Source organism: Cajanus cajan, chromosome 2 (genome assembly GCF_000230855.2).
Source record: "Cajanus cajan strain Asha chromosome 2, NIPB_CcT2T_4, whole genome shotgun sequence".
NCBI lineage: Eukaryota > Viridiplantae > Streptophyta > Magnoliopsida > Fabales > Fabaceae > Cajanus > Cajanus cajan.
This window is the reverse complement of record NC_138518.1, coordinates 1,596,125-1,612,974: the sequence shown is the minus strand read 5'-3', so window position 1 is coordinate 1,612,974 and position 16,850 is coordinate 1,596,125. Positions and strand designations below refer to the sequence as shown.

Here is a 16,850-nt window from a genome sequence, read left to right as displayed (position 1 = left end):
TAAATATTTAGGTATGTTGATTGACTTAGAACTAAAAGAAGGAATGCTTTGGAAAGTTGGAAATCTTATGATTTGGATATTAGTGTAGTGCTTTTTGAGACCAGTTGTTGAAAAATCGTTATTAAATAAGTATTATTTTTTGGAGTAAATTTGTTGCGTCTCATCTAAATTCTTAGTTGATGTTTGAATAAAGTATGAATGTTGCCTATGTTTTATCGGTGAGAATTGAATATGTATTTATAATGGAAAACACAAGCTATGCACCCACAACCAAAAAAAATTCACAATTGCGTAACGTGACCATTAAATCTTATTTTGACGAGTAAAAATTACAATAAAATAAAAAAATCACACTTAATATATTATATATAAATTTTAACTCTACATTAAATTAATTTTATTCATTGTAGATAATCATTAAATGTATATATAATTACATGAAATATATTTTATTTAAAAATATATATAAAAAAATAATGTACCCGTAGCAACTCCTTAGTATTAATCTCCCATGTCAGACCCGCCAAGCTGGACTTAGACTTTGACGGTAAAGTGACGCAACACGTTACACGTATCACTTCACCCTTTACCACACTGAATCCTTCTATAAATCGCTATTTCCATTTCACTTTCATTTCCAAACCCAAACCTTCTCCTACACTATATTCTAAATATTTCATATTCATACATATATTATATCCCCATAAACTTTGGTCCAAATAATGGGTGTCCTTGGCACGTGGGAGAGCAGCATGGCGGATCTGGAGGCCTTCCGCGGCAGCCTGGTGGCCGTCGCCGCCATCCACCGCCGGAAAGACGACGAGGGATGCAAAACCAACACCTTTCTTCCTCCTTTTGACCATCACGATGAAAAGGGAACCCTTCTTTGTGTCACTAGTGGTGTTTCCTACCTTGGCCTCGCCTTGCTCAACCACCTCTTGCTCTTAGGTTACTCTCTCCGAATCACCCTTGACAACCAAGGTAATATAAATCACTAACCAATATTCTCATCTTTCCTCGTATTCGTGTCTAATAAAACATCATCATATGTCACATTTTTCCTAGACTATAACGATGATGTAGTGTATCTTCTTTGGACACCCATTTGAAATTATATTTTAAACTTGGACGACTTTAATACTTCTTCATATATATCTTCTTAACAATTCAATTCAACAATAAGCACTTATTCAATGAAAAATACTAAAAAAAAATAAATGGCTAAAGTAACTTGGAACAAGATTATGAGTTAGTTTTTTGAACTTCATCCTTATTTTGCTTAAAGAGTATGTTTGTTAATTTTTCTTCCCTTTTCCCTTCCTTAAACTATGAATTTGAGCAAAATATGTTTTGTTTTATTGGGTAAATTCAGGGTGTGAGCTAACTTTGATTCTTTGAATAATAATCTAAAGTATACGAGTTGGTGGCAATGATAATTTTCTTGTTATAAATTACTTTTGCAAAGATCAAAATTATCTGGGTAGGTACGATAGGGAGTAGGAACAGAGAGAGGAGAGAGGAAAAATCAATAAACAGTAGTTAAATTCAATTTTTCAACGCTTAATTTGTTTAGAAGATACACCCCATATTGTTCCTAATTTGGTTAAAGACTGATGGTAAAAGGGTGTAAATTAATGCTATTAATTGTTTTTAATTACATATTATTATTACGGGCATCTGAAGGGAATTACTTTATAAGTTTCTTTAATGTAACTAATTGAGAAATTCGTGAGATAAAAAAATCTCTAGTTTATTAAAACATATTGTCATATTGTTATTTAATAAAAAATAATTCTGAGGCAGTGCATGTGAGAGTACCGTATAGTAATAGGACTTTTGGGGATTGACTCACCATTTTTGTTAAATATATGTTTCTTTTTATGAATTTAAAATGCTTTGTGAAAGTTTAAATAACTTTACATAATAATAAGACAAAAAACAGTGTTATTGGCATTTATTTTTATGAATACTATTGATGTGATGATTCACTGTATTTGATCGTTTTCGTACGTGACAAACTATGTGTGTCAGAAAATTGTGCTTAGTTGGCAATTTGATGTCCATGTTTACTATATTAGCCAATTTAATCAAATATTAACCAAAATAATCAGTGATAGTTATTAATTTTGTGAGTCGTTCCTAGATAATGTTATTCTATGTATGGAAAATGTCAACTTCATTTTTTTTTATATGATGATTATGCCGACCACGTTGGCTATATTCTAGTGTACAATTTTGAATAAGGACTCATCATATGTGCCAATGAGATGACGATCAAAATCTAATATTGATATTAATATATTATAGTTTCTATGATCTTGGATATTTTAATTATATATTAGTACTTTATTGTGGTGGGATTAAGTATATAGTGTACGGTCACAATAAAACCAAAAGAGTGTTGCAAGAAGCTATGAATTAAAAATAACATGTTCTTTTTCCTCCATTAATTTATATAGAGAAATTACAGTTATATCCTTGGAGTAAGCGTTTCATAAAATTTTACTAAATCATCTTCCCTATTTTTACGCTATATAAAATTTTGTTAATTCTTACAATAATATTAACACAACGTTTTTTTTTCTTCCTTATTTCGGATTCAGTTATTAAAATAATGTTAAAATATTCAATATAATTTCATTTAACTTAAAAAGCGTGACCGAAATTTTTCCTAATTGATAACACCAGATGGAATTAATAGGTTAATTTCTTGATTTCACTTTCACATATTGCCCAGTTTGTTCAACTTAAAAAAAAAAACAGATTATAAAAAAAAGTATTTTTTAAAGAAAGTTTTTAAGAAGTAGAAAGAAATTAATTTTTTTTAAGTATAAAATTATTTATTTTCAAAACAAGTCATTTAGATACAAATATAAAAAAGTAAAAAAAAAAAAAAAACTATTTATTTCATTTACAAACAAACCTATTATTTCGGTAGTACAATGCACTCATAATTATTTTCACATCCTTAAACTATATAACTTTTTATGGGTTCTCTATATTAATCTCAACAATAAGTCAATTATTGAATGTCTCTTATACATATTAAAAAGTTCATATTTGTTTGCATCCTTATGCAAAGAGCCGACATGTGTATAAACTGTTTACATTGAATTTGATTTTGTTGATAAAAACTGATCATGTTTTTTGTGTACAAAAATTACAACTTAGAATCTCACGTGTATTACTCCAATTTAATCATTAAGATTCATTTGGGTGTAAAACTAAAATTAAAACACTATATATTAAAGTAAGAGCAAATGAAAGTGTAGTGAAGTTCTTAGAATCATAGATTTAAGTCTAATTCAATCTTATAAAATTGACTTGTAAGATGAGAAATGTTGTTTATATATATTCTTAGATTTTTTACTATTTTTTTACTATAAGAGTGGTGCATTAAAAGCTGTTTAGGTTTGGTCTAATAGTAATATAATATGGAGGTTAAACTAAATAAAGAGAAGCATAAATGATGCAATTCTTAGTGTTGGGCATGGTTGTGGAGGATGGTAGTTAAGAAGGGTTGTTGATTGATGTTGACATGCAGAGGACATAGAGAAGCTAAGGGAAATGGAGAGGCGTGGTGAAGTGAGGGCTACAGAAGGAAGATTGCAAGTAATAATGGCAAAGCTGAGTGACGTTGATGGGTTGGAGAAAGCCTTTGAGGGCTGTCGTGGCGTCTTTCACACCTCTGCATTTACCGACCCTGCAGGTCTATCTGGCTACACAGTAAGTATATATATATATATATATATATATATATATATATTTTTTTTTTTTCTCAATTAATCTTGATACAAGTGATAATAATTATATTTTTTAATTAAATTATTTAAAATTAAAATTCTGATTTTAAATATAAAATAAATAAATAAATAAACTTTTTTTTATTTTTTTATTTTTGAGATATTTTGATAATTTTTGCATCTGAAAAGACATTAATTTTGGATGAGGGTACAAGATATGTAAATTACGAACCAACTTTTTCACGTTTATAACTAATTTTCTGTTCTAGACGTGACATCCCACCTATCTGGAATGTACTAAAACATGTGTCATTGGCAAATAGTTGTTCTTTTGGGGAAGTCTCTTTATTTTAAGCCTTTATAATCATCTTAGTTAGGTAACATCAACGCCATTGAATTAGTGACTTTTTGCATTAAAAGATGTACAGGTGTGTTTAAGTTCACCATGGTTGGTATGTACTATAAATTATTTTTCGGAAAAACTTTATTAGAAAGGTAACAAAGACATGTCATTATTTCTCTAACATAAATTAAATAAAACGTACGCTAAAGCATATATATATATGTTCCTAAAAATATGCTGTATTTTGGCTTAAATACTAATTTTAGAAAATTTTAATATTTTTATTAGAGACCGAAAATATAGTCAAATCTCATTTTCTTTCTCTTCTCCTTTATATTTTCCCCCTCGGCCCTCCTACCAAAACAGGCCATCAATTTCAGTTTCAACATTTATGTTAGAAAAACTAAAATTCTGAAATGCTGCAATTTTCCCTTTATCGATGGTACCCTTTTTCTCCTCAGTGGTTAGCATTATTGAACTTGTGTTCCTCCACAAGCCAATACTTGGCTGTGAATAGTAGTTGCATTGCATGATTACCCCTTCACGTGTTGCATAGCAGTAGGTTTTTTACTCGCATCAAAACATGTCATGTCCATTCAATAATAGTTTGCTAAAAAGTCGTCTTACAAATACTATTGATTCCTAGACCCACCACCTTGACTAACACCGTAAGGTACAAAGATTTTATTAAGCACATCATATGACAAAATCTATACATTTCCATCATCTCAACTATTGAATCATGGTATGCTTGAGAAAGAGGGTGTGTTTAGTTTAAGATTTTAGGAAAATAAATGATTCATGTTGACATAAAGTAATTTCATATTATCATCTGAAAACAAATAAATAAATAAAAGTCTTACCAATAGTAATATCTGATTGATTGACAGTTATACTATCGATACATGATTATTAAAATCTTATTTTAACTGTTATGACAATGGCTTAACAAATATTTAGAAAAGTTACTGCATAATATCTAAGCAATTGCTTGTGTCTCATATCTAGAAATCCATGGCTGAGATTGAAGTGAGAGCTGCTGAGAATGTGATGGAAGCATGTGCAAGAACACCTTCCATAAAAAGATGTGTGTTCACGTCATCGCTATCTGCTTGTGTGTGGCAAGACAATGCACAATCAGACCTTAAACCTGTTATTAGTCATGGCTCTTGGAGCAATGAATCATTCTGCATTGAGAAGAAGGTAAACTTTGCACAATGATTGCACCTTATTTAGATTATATTCTATTATTTTCCTAGAGTATAACATGTTTATGTAGGAGATATATTATATGACCCTGACGTTTCTTTTGAATATATGGCAGCTTTGGTATGCACTGGGCAAGATGAGGGCAGAGAAAGCTGCTTGGAGAATAGCTAATGAAAGGGGTTTGAAGCTCACTACCATTTGTCCAGCTCTAGTTACAGGTCCTGAATTTTGCCATAGGAATCCAACAGCAACAATTGCTTATCTCAAAGGTAATAATACTATTAATTAACCTAAGGTATAATGTGTTTTTAATCCTTGAGAGAATTTGACTAAACTTGATCTTAATTAGTTTTTATACTTTAAAAGCAATAATTTTTTTCCTCACATCTCTAAAATAATGTGTGAAACTAATTCCTAATGCTAAATGCTATGTGATGATTAGTTGTTTGTCACATCTTAACGTGGCAGACATGTGACAGACAAGTAAATAAAGTTAATAGAGTTAGGATGAAAGACTAATTTCACCAATTATCATAAATGTGAGGACCAAATTCATCAATTTTTAAAGAAATATGGAACAAGACCAAATTTAACCAAAAATAGAGCAACTTAAAACACATTTTACCTTGATCAAAATTTTCCTTTTGATGTTGATGTAATAGAATCTAAAGATTTTACAATTGCAAATTCAGGTGCCCAAGAAATGTACTCTCATGGTTTGCTAGCAACAGTGGATGTGACCAAATTGGCTGAAGCTCATGCATGTGTATTCAAGGCAATGAACAACAATGCTTCTGGTAGATACATTTGCTTTGACCATGTGATTGATTCCCTTAGTGAGGCTGAGAACCTGGCTAAGGAGATTGGAATGCCTAAGGAAAAGATATGTGGAGATGCATCAAACAATTCTATACAAAGATTTGAACTCTCTAATGAGAAGTTGTGCAGACTTATGTCTAGACCACTTAGGTGTTACAGTGAATGTTAGATGAAATCATGTTATGCTTGCCTGAAAAGGTTGGTTTATTTATGAAGTGCCTTAGGTTTTGGAGTGTAGAAGAGAAAATAGATGAGGCATGCTTTTTAGTTTATGTAGTTATGTTTGTATTTATTTATGGCTTAATTATAATTATAATATATATATATATAGAGTTTTTTACTCAAATAATACTATTTTAAAAAATATTTATCTAAATAGAAATCGTGCAAATTTATTTCTCCAACTAAATAAAACGGGCTGTTCTGATTTTAGAACGGGCCGTTTCAGGTTAAAAAAGAATACATGACGAAAGGATCAGAACGGGCCGTTCCGGATTCAAAAAATGCACATAAAAAGTGGAATCAGAATGGGCCGTTCTGAATCCGGAACGGACCGTTCTGGCCTACAGATTCAGGCTTTTTTTCTTCTCGATTTTCACTTATCAATTACCAAAACTCAGAGGCTACCATCAAGTGATTAAATTTATTGAATATTAACATTATAAATATAACTAAATAAATTTATTAAAATTCAATACAACAATAAAGATCAATAGTGGCAGAAACTGATTATGTTGTTCTGTAATGTCCATATCTGTTTTAATCTTGTTGGACTTTGGCCACCCTTGAAAGTTCTCTTGAATTTTAGATTTGGCCACAAAGTTGGACTAGTGTAAGTAGGCCAATAATCTTCATGTCGGAGCTTTCCAAACTGTCCTTCGTATACTTTTGCAACTTATTGTAAGGTATATATGAGAGATATGTAAGTTTGATAGTCGTGATGTGCATGTAAGCATGAAACGAGTACAGGCGAGCAAGAGATATAAACTTTTTAATTTGGAACTTACCGCAATCACACCACATTACATTTAGCCTTACTGTAAATCTCCAGCGAGTCATGCGAGCAAGGGATATGAACTCTCTGAAACTTTCTGCAATCATATCACATTTCATTTAGCCTTATTGTAAATTTCTCAGCGGGTCAAACTTCTCTCGGATGTTGCGTTTCTTCCAACTTTGTGGCCAAATTTAGAACGCAAAAGAACTTTCAAGGGTCGGTCAAAGTCCAGCAGGATTAGAACAGAGATGGACATTAGAAAACAACATAATCGTGTAAAAAATTGTTCCTATTGTCACACTCCTGGTCACGCTTTACTGTAAATCTCCTAGCGGGTCATGCGAGCAAGAGATATGAACTTTCTGAAACTTGCTGCAATCATACCACATTTCATTTAGCCTTATTATAAATTATTACACGGTTTTCTGATGCTTAATACCGGCAATTTGTCCTCTATTTTCTAACATTGGGATTCAACAACAGGAAAAAAGATTTTTTAATGCTCACTTCAAGGTTGATCGTGATCTTCAAGCTTCAATTGTTGTATACGTTCGAAAAGATAGCAATATTCACCTGTTCTACAACAAATTTGGCATCGTGACAGTTCATTTATCATTTCTTCACGTTGCTGCACTCCAATTTTAATTCTGGTAAATTGATCTCTCTGAGATGACTTTATGTCCACTTGGTCCTAAATCTAGTGAACTAATCAGTTATTTTGAGGTCAGCTGATGCACTCTTAGCTCTCACTGATCATGTGGTATGGTTGAATGTTATTCATAATATCTATATCTCTGTAGGCAATCGAAGGAGTTCAAAAGATCAGATATGGATATAACCCTGCTACGTGGATGCTAGAGGTTACTTCTCTAACAATTATATTTAGCTGACATATTTTATGTTTTCTAACAATCAGGCTTTATGTACCAACCATGTTAGTATTTTTGCAGGGAGACGCAACAAGATCTATTCAATGCCATGGGATCCATGTATTCGGCAATCCTCTTCATTAGTATAACAAATGGCACAGCTGTTTAGCCTGTTGTTTCCGTTGAAAGATTTGTTTCTTATAGAGAAAGGGCTGCAGGGATGTATTCGGCTTTATCATTTGCATTTGCTCAGGTATTTTGTTAGATATAACATTCATTTTGAATTAGTCATGGAAACAACGAGTTTCCATAAGTTGACTCGCTATCCTACAATCTGCAGGTTGTGATCGAGTTCCCTTATGTGTTCGCATAGGCTATGATATACTCGACAATATTCTATCATGGCTTCCTTTGTCTGGACTGTTGATAGGTTCATTTGGTACTTATTCTTCATGTATTTTACAATGCTATATTTTACCTTCTATGGAATGATGACAACGACTGTCACACCAAATCATAATGCCGCTGCGATCATTGCTGCTCCATTTTATATGTTGTGGAACCTTTTCAATGGTTTTATGATTCCTCACAAGGTATGGAAACTGATACTTATTGCTTCTTTCTGGAGTGTTGGTTTATTTAGATCAAGAATATGTTCAAAAAGCCTTAAGCTGATTGCAAATATTAGGTTTGACCGTTTGACCTTGGTCATAAATCGTAACACCCCAGTTTTTATTTCATTTTATTTATTTATTTATTTTTAATTGAGGGTATTTTGATAATTTTATAAAGGTATAGGGGTGATTTAGTAGCTTGGAACGGGCTGTTCCGGAATTGGAACGGGCCGTTCCAAACTACCAAAATGTATGTGATTAGTAGCTTGGAACGGGTTGTTCCGGAATTGGAACGGGCCATTCTCAAGTTGGAACGGGCCATTCCAGACTATTAAAAGCTGCCTTAAACTCTAAGTGGGAACGGGCTTGGAACGGGCTATGGTAGTTGAGTAATAAATGCACACCAGAACGGGCTGTTCTGGTTTGGGAACGGGCCGTTCTGGGTGTGATTTTTACCCATGTTTTTATGGTCCAGAATGGGTCGTTCCGGCAAAGTCTGAGGCCTATAAATTGAGCTCTCTACCACTCTGAAAAGGCACACCTCTCATTTTCTGATTTCTTTTCTTCTGCTCTCTCTTCTTTTCTCTCTACTTTCTGCTTTAGACCGAGGGGAACCCAGCGAGGGAGACCAACCAAATCTTGTGTAGGTTCAGCTTCTACATATCCAGGTACGGGGGAAAAAGGGATTATTTATATGTAGAGTTACATGAGGGAATTGGGTAGAGGAAGAGCCCTTAGGGTTATAAGTAATTTTATAATTATTTCTGTTTGGAGAATTAATTATCTTATGTGATTCTGTATATATTTAGGACTACGAATATATGATTTGTTTGTAAAAATGATGCTCTGGGAGAGAGAACGAAATTATAGAGAAGTGCTTGTAAGTTAGGTTTTGGGAAAAATTCGATTATTTCTGTTTGAGAAATTGATGATTCCATTAGATTCTATATGTGTTGAGGATTAGAAATATATATTTAATTTGTAAGAATGTTGATCTGAGAGGTAGAACGAAACTGTAGAAATGTGCCTGTGAGTTAAGTTTTGGAATAATTGGGGGTTTTACTGTTTATGTTAAAATTATATTAAATTGATAATTCTATTGATTATTTTATTAATTTATGAATGTTATTGTTATATCACTTGATAAAAAAATTGATGATTTAGATGTTAATTGCTTGAGGTGTATGAAACCCTTATTTTGTTGGACTTATCCGTTGTGTGTATGTGATATGTTATTGAGTTATAAGATGAGATGTGATGAATGTGAATATGATTATGATTGAGGTTCCTCATACTAATGACTAGGGATGACACGACCCCTGGATAAGTGATGCTACAGGGAGGGCGTGACCCTAGCATGGTGTGGGATGAGTAAGACAGTTAACACGTATCACTTATGTCAAATATGGCAGCTCTGGCATAGGGTTAATTGCAAGAGATGGTGTGGATTGTGATGTGATTGTGGTTCCTCACATCAATGACTAGGGGTGGCACGACCCCTGGGTAAGTGATGCTACAGGGAGGGCGTGACCCTGACATGGTGTGGGATGAGTGAGGTAATTAGCCCGTATCACTTATGTCAATTGTGGCGTGGCCTTGGCATAGTGTTAATTGTAAGATTGTGTGAATTATGAATGTGAAAATGATAATTTTAATTGCAAGATTTGAGATGAATGAGTTTGATTATGAATTGTGATGTGAAGATGATGAATGATTGATGGAATAATGATATATCTATAGAAATGCTTGTAATTAACATTTCAAGTTATGACGAGATGATGTTGTGGATTCCTTGTGTGCTTTATATATAAATATTTTCTTTTCTCACCGTATAAATTGTGGATGTTTTAGGTGAGGAAGATCTGGCTACGAGTGGCATCTAGAATGCCAACGGTTGAATTGTGGGGATGCTCTGATATTGTGACATCGGGGCAGAAGATTTTTAGAACATAGGTTTTTATATGGATTTGGAATTGTAAATGTTATTTTTGAAAATAATTTGTAAACTCTTGCGTTTCATTTTTATTATTGAGGTTATTGAAGAATAATTTTGAAGATTCTCATGTGAACCCTTTTACCGAAATTTAAAAATTTATTTGTAAGTTTTCATTATTACAATATATGTGTTGGGGTAGTAAGGGTGTCACATTTAGTGGTATCAGAGCAGGTCGATCCAATCGGCCGTGAGTTATGAGTCTACTATGCTTGTTTGGTAGATAATTGATGGAATGATTTGATTGAGGAATTTGTTAATATGTTAGTGGTATGATTGATTAAGTTTGTTGTTTACTTATAGTATAATTGTTAACTTTTCTGGTGATCCAGAAAAGTAATGGCAGGAGGTAGGAACGATCGTGCAATCGCTGATGCTCTACAAGCGATGGCTCAGACTCTTGGCAATATGAACCAACGGCCAGAGTAGATTGGCTGGAGAGATTCCAGCGAAATAATCCACCTAGCTTCCGTGGGGGTTATAATCCTGATGGAGCTGCTGACTGGATATTCGAAGTTGAAAAGATATGTCAAGCTATGGGATGTCCTTTGCCACAGAAGGTGCTTTGGCTGCCTTCATGCTTTCTGGAGAGGCTGGCATCTGGTGGCAAGGTGTTTTGCAAAGAATGATAGCTGCGGGTACCCAAGTGAACTGGGAGAATTTCAAGCGGCTATTCTTGGAGAAATACTTTCCCCGAGATGTGAGACATAAGAAACAGGTGGAATTCCTTGAATTAAAGCAAGGAGAGGATTTTGTGGCTGAGTATGTGACTAAGTTTGAAGACTTAGTTAGATTTTGCCCTATGTATGATGGTGTGGGCAATGAGGAGGACAAATGTGTAAAGTTTGTGAGTGGTCTTCGACCTGAGATTTAACAAGTTTTCAATTATCAAAGGATCACTCACTATCATGAATTGGTAAACAAGTGACGAGTATATGATGAAGACAACCGTGCTAGGGTAACTCATTATAAGAGTGGAGGACCCATGAGGAATAATAAGTTTGGGTCATCTAGTAAGGTTAAGCCTTACACCAAGTCTGTTGGAGATTCGAGTTCTAAGGTGAATAATCAAGGTTCTGTGCAACAAAGGAGCCAAGCTCCAACGGCTAGCCAAACTTCTAGAGGGGGAAGTGTGGGTTCTGTTCCACACAATAACTGCTTCAAATGTGGGAGGCCAGGTCATAGGGCAGTTGAGTGTCGGATGCAAGGAGTTATAACATGCTTCAAATGTCAAGCGAAGGGACACAAAGCTAGTGAATGCCCCCAGAATAGGAAAGAAACAACAGAGGTTGGAGGGAGCGCTAGTAAACCTAGAGCGACAGGAAGGGTGTTTGCCTTGAGTGGTGCTGAAGCTACTCAATCCAAAGACTTAATCCAGGGTATGTGTTTCATCAATGGAACTCCTCTAATTGTTTTGTATGACTCTGGTGCGACTCACTCTTTTATATCACATGCGTGTGTGTCCAAATTAAAATTACCTGTTTCTTCCTTGTCTTTTGAATTAATAGTAGAGACACCAACTAGTGGTTCAGTGTCTACTTCTGATGTCTGTTTAAAGTGTCCTTTGATTATTGATGGTAGAGATTTCATGGTTGACTTAATTTGTTTGCCTCTAAGTCAACTAGATGTTATTCTGGGTATGGACTGGTTATCTTCCAATCATGTCCTTTTGAATTGTGTTGATAAATCTATTGTTTTTGGTGAGCCTGTTGAAATAGTGAGTAAGGATTATTTGACTGCCAACCAAGTTCAGGTATTTTTACAAGAAGATGCCCAAGTGTACATGTTGTTAGCTTCTTTGAATTCTGAGAGTAATGTTTTGGTGAATGAACTGCCTATTGTGTGTGACTTTTCGGATGTCTTCTCTGATGATATGTCTAGCTTACCACCTAGAAGAGAAGTAGAATTTTCCATAGACTTAGTACCAGGAACAGGACCTATTTCTATTGCACCTTATAAGATGTCACCCGTAGAGTTAGTGGAGCTTAAGAAACAAATAGAAGACTTGTTGGAGAAGGGGTTTGTGAGGCCTAGTGTATCACCTTGGGGAGCACCCGTACTCTTAGTTAAGAAGAAGGATGGTAGTATGAGATTGTGTGTAGATTATCGACATTTGAACAAGGTGACCATTAAGAATAAATATCCATTGCCTAGGATAGATGATCTTATGGACCAGTTGGTGGGTGCTTGTGTATTTAGTAAAATTGATCTTAGATCGGGGTACCATCAGATTAGAGTTAAGGGTGAGGATGTACCTAAGACAACATTTACGACTCGTTATGGACACTATGAGTATCTAGTAATGCCTTTTGGTGTGACGAATGCTCCTGCAATTTTTATGGATTACATGAACCAAATTTTTCATCCGTACTTGGATAAATTTGTAGTTGTCTTCATAGATGACATACTAGTTTATTCCAAGACTAAAGAGGAACATGATGAACACTTAAAGGTAGTACTTCAAACCCTCAGGGAGAGACAACTTTATGCCAAGTTGTCTAAGTGTGACTTTTGGCTAGAGGAGGTGAGTTTCTTAGGACATGTGATTTCAAGTCGGGGTATAGCAGTAGATCCATCTAAAGTTGAGGCGGTGCTTAAATGGGAGACACCCAAGTCAGTTAGTGAGATTAGGAGCTTCCTTGGATTAGCTGGATACTATAGAAGATTCATAGAGGGATTCTGATGGAATCCCTCCTTCCATGGATGATGATGGCGTGTGAAGGGAGACTCCTTGCCCTTGATCTAGGTTCAACAAGGTAGACAAAAAGGAATTTTATGGTGGATGAAAGGGTGATAGGCGTGAACAAGGTGTTTTGGGCGGAAGCACTTAGGGTGGTGGTGTATGGGTGCTCAAAGTTGGCTCACTCCAAGGTAGGTGGAGGCCACTCTAGGTTTCCTATTCTCCAAGGGTGGAGATAGGAGGAGGCTAGCCGAAACTACCCTAGTGACTAAGGAGAGGATTTGAGGCACAAAAGGCTCACTCAAATTCATATATTCCAAAGTATTTACAAGTGGTGGGGAGTTGGGTATTTATAGGAGGGGAGGCATCTAGGGTTGCATTTGGAGCAATGCATGGCCGAAATTCACAAGGCAAATGCACTCCAAATGCAATGCCAAATGAACCCTAGATGCTACTTGGTGGCCAAGGATGGAATCTAAGGGGTTAGATTGGCTACAACTAGGTGCATGATAAGTCCATGCAACCTTTGCCCTCCACTTGGGCCTAAGCCTTTCTAACACCAAAAATATGTCCAAGACTCACCAAAAATGCGTCACCTCCTCACTAAAACACCCTAGCCCAAAATTAAAAACCTAATTAACTAAAGCACCCCATAATACAAGGGTAAAATGGGAAATACAAAGAAAATAAATCCTATGACTAAAATACCCCAAAATACAAGGGTAAAAATGGAAAACAAAGACAAGGGATAAAAATGGAAATAAATGTTATAAAAACATAGCTAAGGCCCAAAAGTAGGCTTATTCCTCTTTATGGTTTTTCATCACTAACTCATTCCTCTTGCCTCCTTCAATATGTCACCTCTTGGTCTTCTCGGCTTTAGTGTTATTCCATCAGATTCTCTAAGTTAGCATTACCCTTGACAAGTTTAACTAGGAAAGGAGTTGTGTTTGTATGGGATAGTAAACGTGAGAATAGTTTCCGAGCTCTTAAGGAGAAGTTGACTAGTGCACCTGTTTTAGTGTTGCCTGACCTTAGTAAGACTTTTGTGGTTTATTGTGACGCTTCTAAGATGGGTTTGGGTGGAGTGTTAATGCAAGAAGGAAAGGTCGTATCTTATGCTTCTAGGCAATTGAAAATACATGAGAAGAATTACCCCACCCATGATCTTGAATTAACAGCTGTGGTATTCACACTTAAGATTTGGAGATATTATTTGTATGGTTCAAAATTTGAGGTATTTAGTGATCATAAGAGTCTTAGGTATTTGTTTGATCAAAAGGAATTAAATATGAGGCAAAAAAGATGGTTAGAGTTCCTTAAGGACTATGATTTTGATCTTAGTTATCATCCGAGCAAAGCCAATGTGGTGGCTGATGCTTTAAGTAGGAAATCTTTGCATTTATCTTCTCTTATGATTAGGGAGATGGACCTTTTGGCTCAATTTAGAGACTTGAGTTTGACTTGTGAGGTGACCCCTAATAGTGTGAGACTACGTATGACTCGGGTGACTAGTGAGTTGTTGAGGGAAATTGGAGAAGCACAGTTAGTGGATTCATTTCTAGAGACTAGACGTGGGGCTATAGGACAAGGTATTGGAGGAGAATTTACCTTGGGTGTAGATGGAGTGTTAAGATTTAAAGACCGAGTGTGCGTGCCTAGTGACCCTACACTTAGACGTTTGATCCTAGAGGAAGGTCATAGGAGCAAACTTAGTTTTCACCCAGGAGCGACTAAGATGTATCAAGACCTTAGGAAGATATTTTGGTGGCCTAGGATGAAGAAAGATATAGCTGAATTTGTGAGTGCCTGTTTAGTGTGTCAGAAGGCTAAGTGTAACGTCTAGTCGTGTTAATAATAACTTTAATATAATTATAATATACTTTATATAATTAATATCATTATACATAAACCAAAATTTTATTTTTCATACCCTTGCTTACATATAGTTTTTTTTATATATGCATCATATTTTATACAAAAGAAAAAGGAAAAAAAATAATGTACATTCTTATAATCTACTTATTTCCTAACTAATTATATAATGTCTACATATCAGGTTGATATAAGTTCACTATTGGGTTAACATGATTGGTTGGAGGGAGACAAAAAGTAACTACAATTTGTTCATCTATGATAACGGGGTTTTGTTGGGTTGGTGAAAACACAAAAGTTGATAATCCTATTCCTTGGAAGGTAACTGCATTGGCAGATGCGTCCATGGCCCAACTGGTACCTGGAAAAATTGCAGTGATAACGGAAGAGAAAGGACCCGGTAAAATTGGTAGATCCATCTATTTATTTAATTATTATATTACATAAAAAACATAAGGAGTGAGAACATTTTTCAAAGAAATATTTATAATCATAAAACATGCGTAACAATAGTTAATATTAAACAATATATATAAAATTTGAATTACATTTGCAGTGACTAGTCAGGATAAATGAGCATCATAATATCAACTAGTGCAAGAATTTTTAATCAGAACTTCTTACTCATTTAAATCCCCAAGGTCAAACCTCCAGCTACAAATAATTCAAATTTTATCTTCTATGGCCATAGAGTAATATTTATCTTTAAAATGAGTCAAAGACATTTTAACAAAATTATATTATAATTAATCATAAAAACAATCACGCTAAATAAATTTGAGAATTTATCATCATTTAAGCTTTAATTAAATAACATATACTTAAATAAAATATATTAAGAGTACCAATTAATTAAATGACAATGATAATTATTATAAAATAATTAAACAATATAAAATATGAACATATTAATAATTATTATGGATAAAAATAATCATAGAATAAGCAAATAAATGAGGTTATGGATAATAACATAAATAAATATACATAATAGTATATAAAATTTAAATGCACACTTCTCTCATTCTCTCTTTTGTTTCTATTTCTGCACATCATTACTTCTTTTTTTTAATTATTTATATAAAAATATATAAGGCCATGGTAGGATTTGAACCCAAGACCTAGCACATGTTGTCCTTAAGCACAACTAGTGAAACCACTGAACTATTTTATTTTATATGTCTATAACATCATGCAAATTTATAATAAGATATTTATAGTAGGTAATATTTATAATATAATTAGTTAGCACACACACCCACATATATATATATATATATATATATATATATATTTATTTATTTTATTAATTGAATCATAATAATTATAAATATATTATAATTTTATTTCACTAAAAATGTTATAATAAAATTTATATATATATTTATAGTGAAAATATTATACTTATTCTCTTTTATATATATATATATATATATATATATATATATATATTATCATAACTAAAATTTCAATACACTTAATAATAATGTTGAGAATATTGTTATCTAAAAACATTAGGATATTACAATTCTCCCCTACTTACAGAAATTTCGTCCTCGAAATTTTTATTTCTTAAAAATAAATAAGGATAGTTTTTCCTGATTTTTTCTTCCAATTCCCACATAGCATCTCCAGTAACATCATTCCAGATGACTTTTACCAGTGAAATCTGTTTGCCTCTCAACTACTTGATCCTCCTGTCTGTGAT

At 33.8% G+C, this 16,850-nt stretch overlaps 1 protein-coding gene and 1 long non-coding RNA gene across 2 annotated transcripts; both read left to right on the top strand.

Annotated features, from left to right (window-relative positions):
• Positions 1–630: 630 nt before the first annotated feature.
• Positions 631–6,463, top strand: LOC109814654 (NAD(P)-binding Rossmann-fold superfamily protein). Its single transcript, XM_020379130.3, has 5 exons — positions 631–981; positions 3,545–3,726; positions 5,095–5,289; positions 5,411–5,564; positions 5,988–6,463. Exons 1-5 carry the CDS (start codon positions 723–725, stop codon positions 6,281–6,283), a joined length of 1,086 nt encoding a protein of 361 aa, XP_020234719.2. The 5' UTR covers positions 631–722; the 3' UTR covers positions 6,284–6,463.
• A 152-nt stretch (positions 6,464–6,615) lies between these two features.
• LOC145955221 (uncharacterized) lies at positions 6,616–8,780 on the top strand. The gene is made up of 4 exons (XR_014431868.1): positions 6,616–7,761; positions 7,912–7,971; positions 8,062–8,233; positions 8,321–8,780. It is a non-coding gene; the product is annotated as an uncharacterized LOC145955221 (long non-coding RNA).
• Positions 8,781–16,850: the final 8,070 nt, after the last annotated feature.

What these genes read in the sequence shown, in the direction of transcription:
- LOC109814654 (XM_020379130.3), top strand. Translation starts at nt 723, where the DNA reads ATGGGTGTCCTTGGCACGTGGGAGAGCAGCATGGCGGATCTGGAGGCC. An exon ending in CAGGTCTATCTGGCTACACA is followed by an intron (nt 3,727 to 5,094) that starts GTAAGTATATAT and finishes TCTCATATCTAG; the next exon opens with AAATCCATGGCTGAGATTGA. An exon ending in AACAATTGCTTATCTCAAAG is followed by an intron (nt 5,565 to 5,987) that starts GTAATAATACTA and finishes TTGCAAATTCAG; the next exon opens with GTGCCCAAGAAATGTACTCT.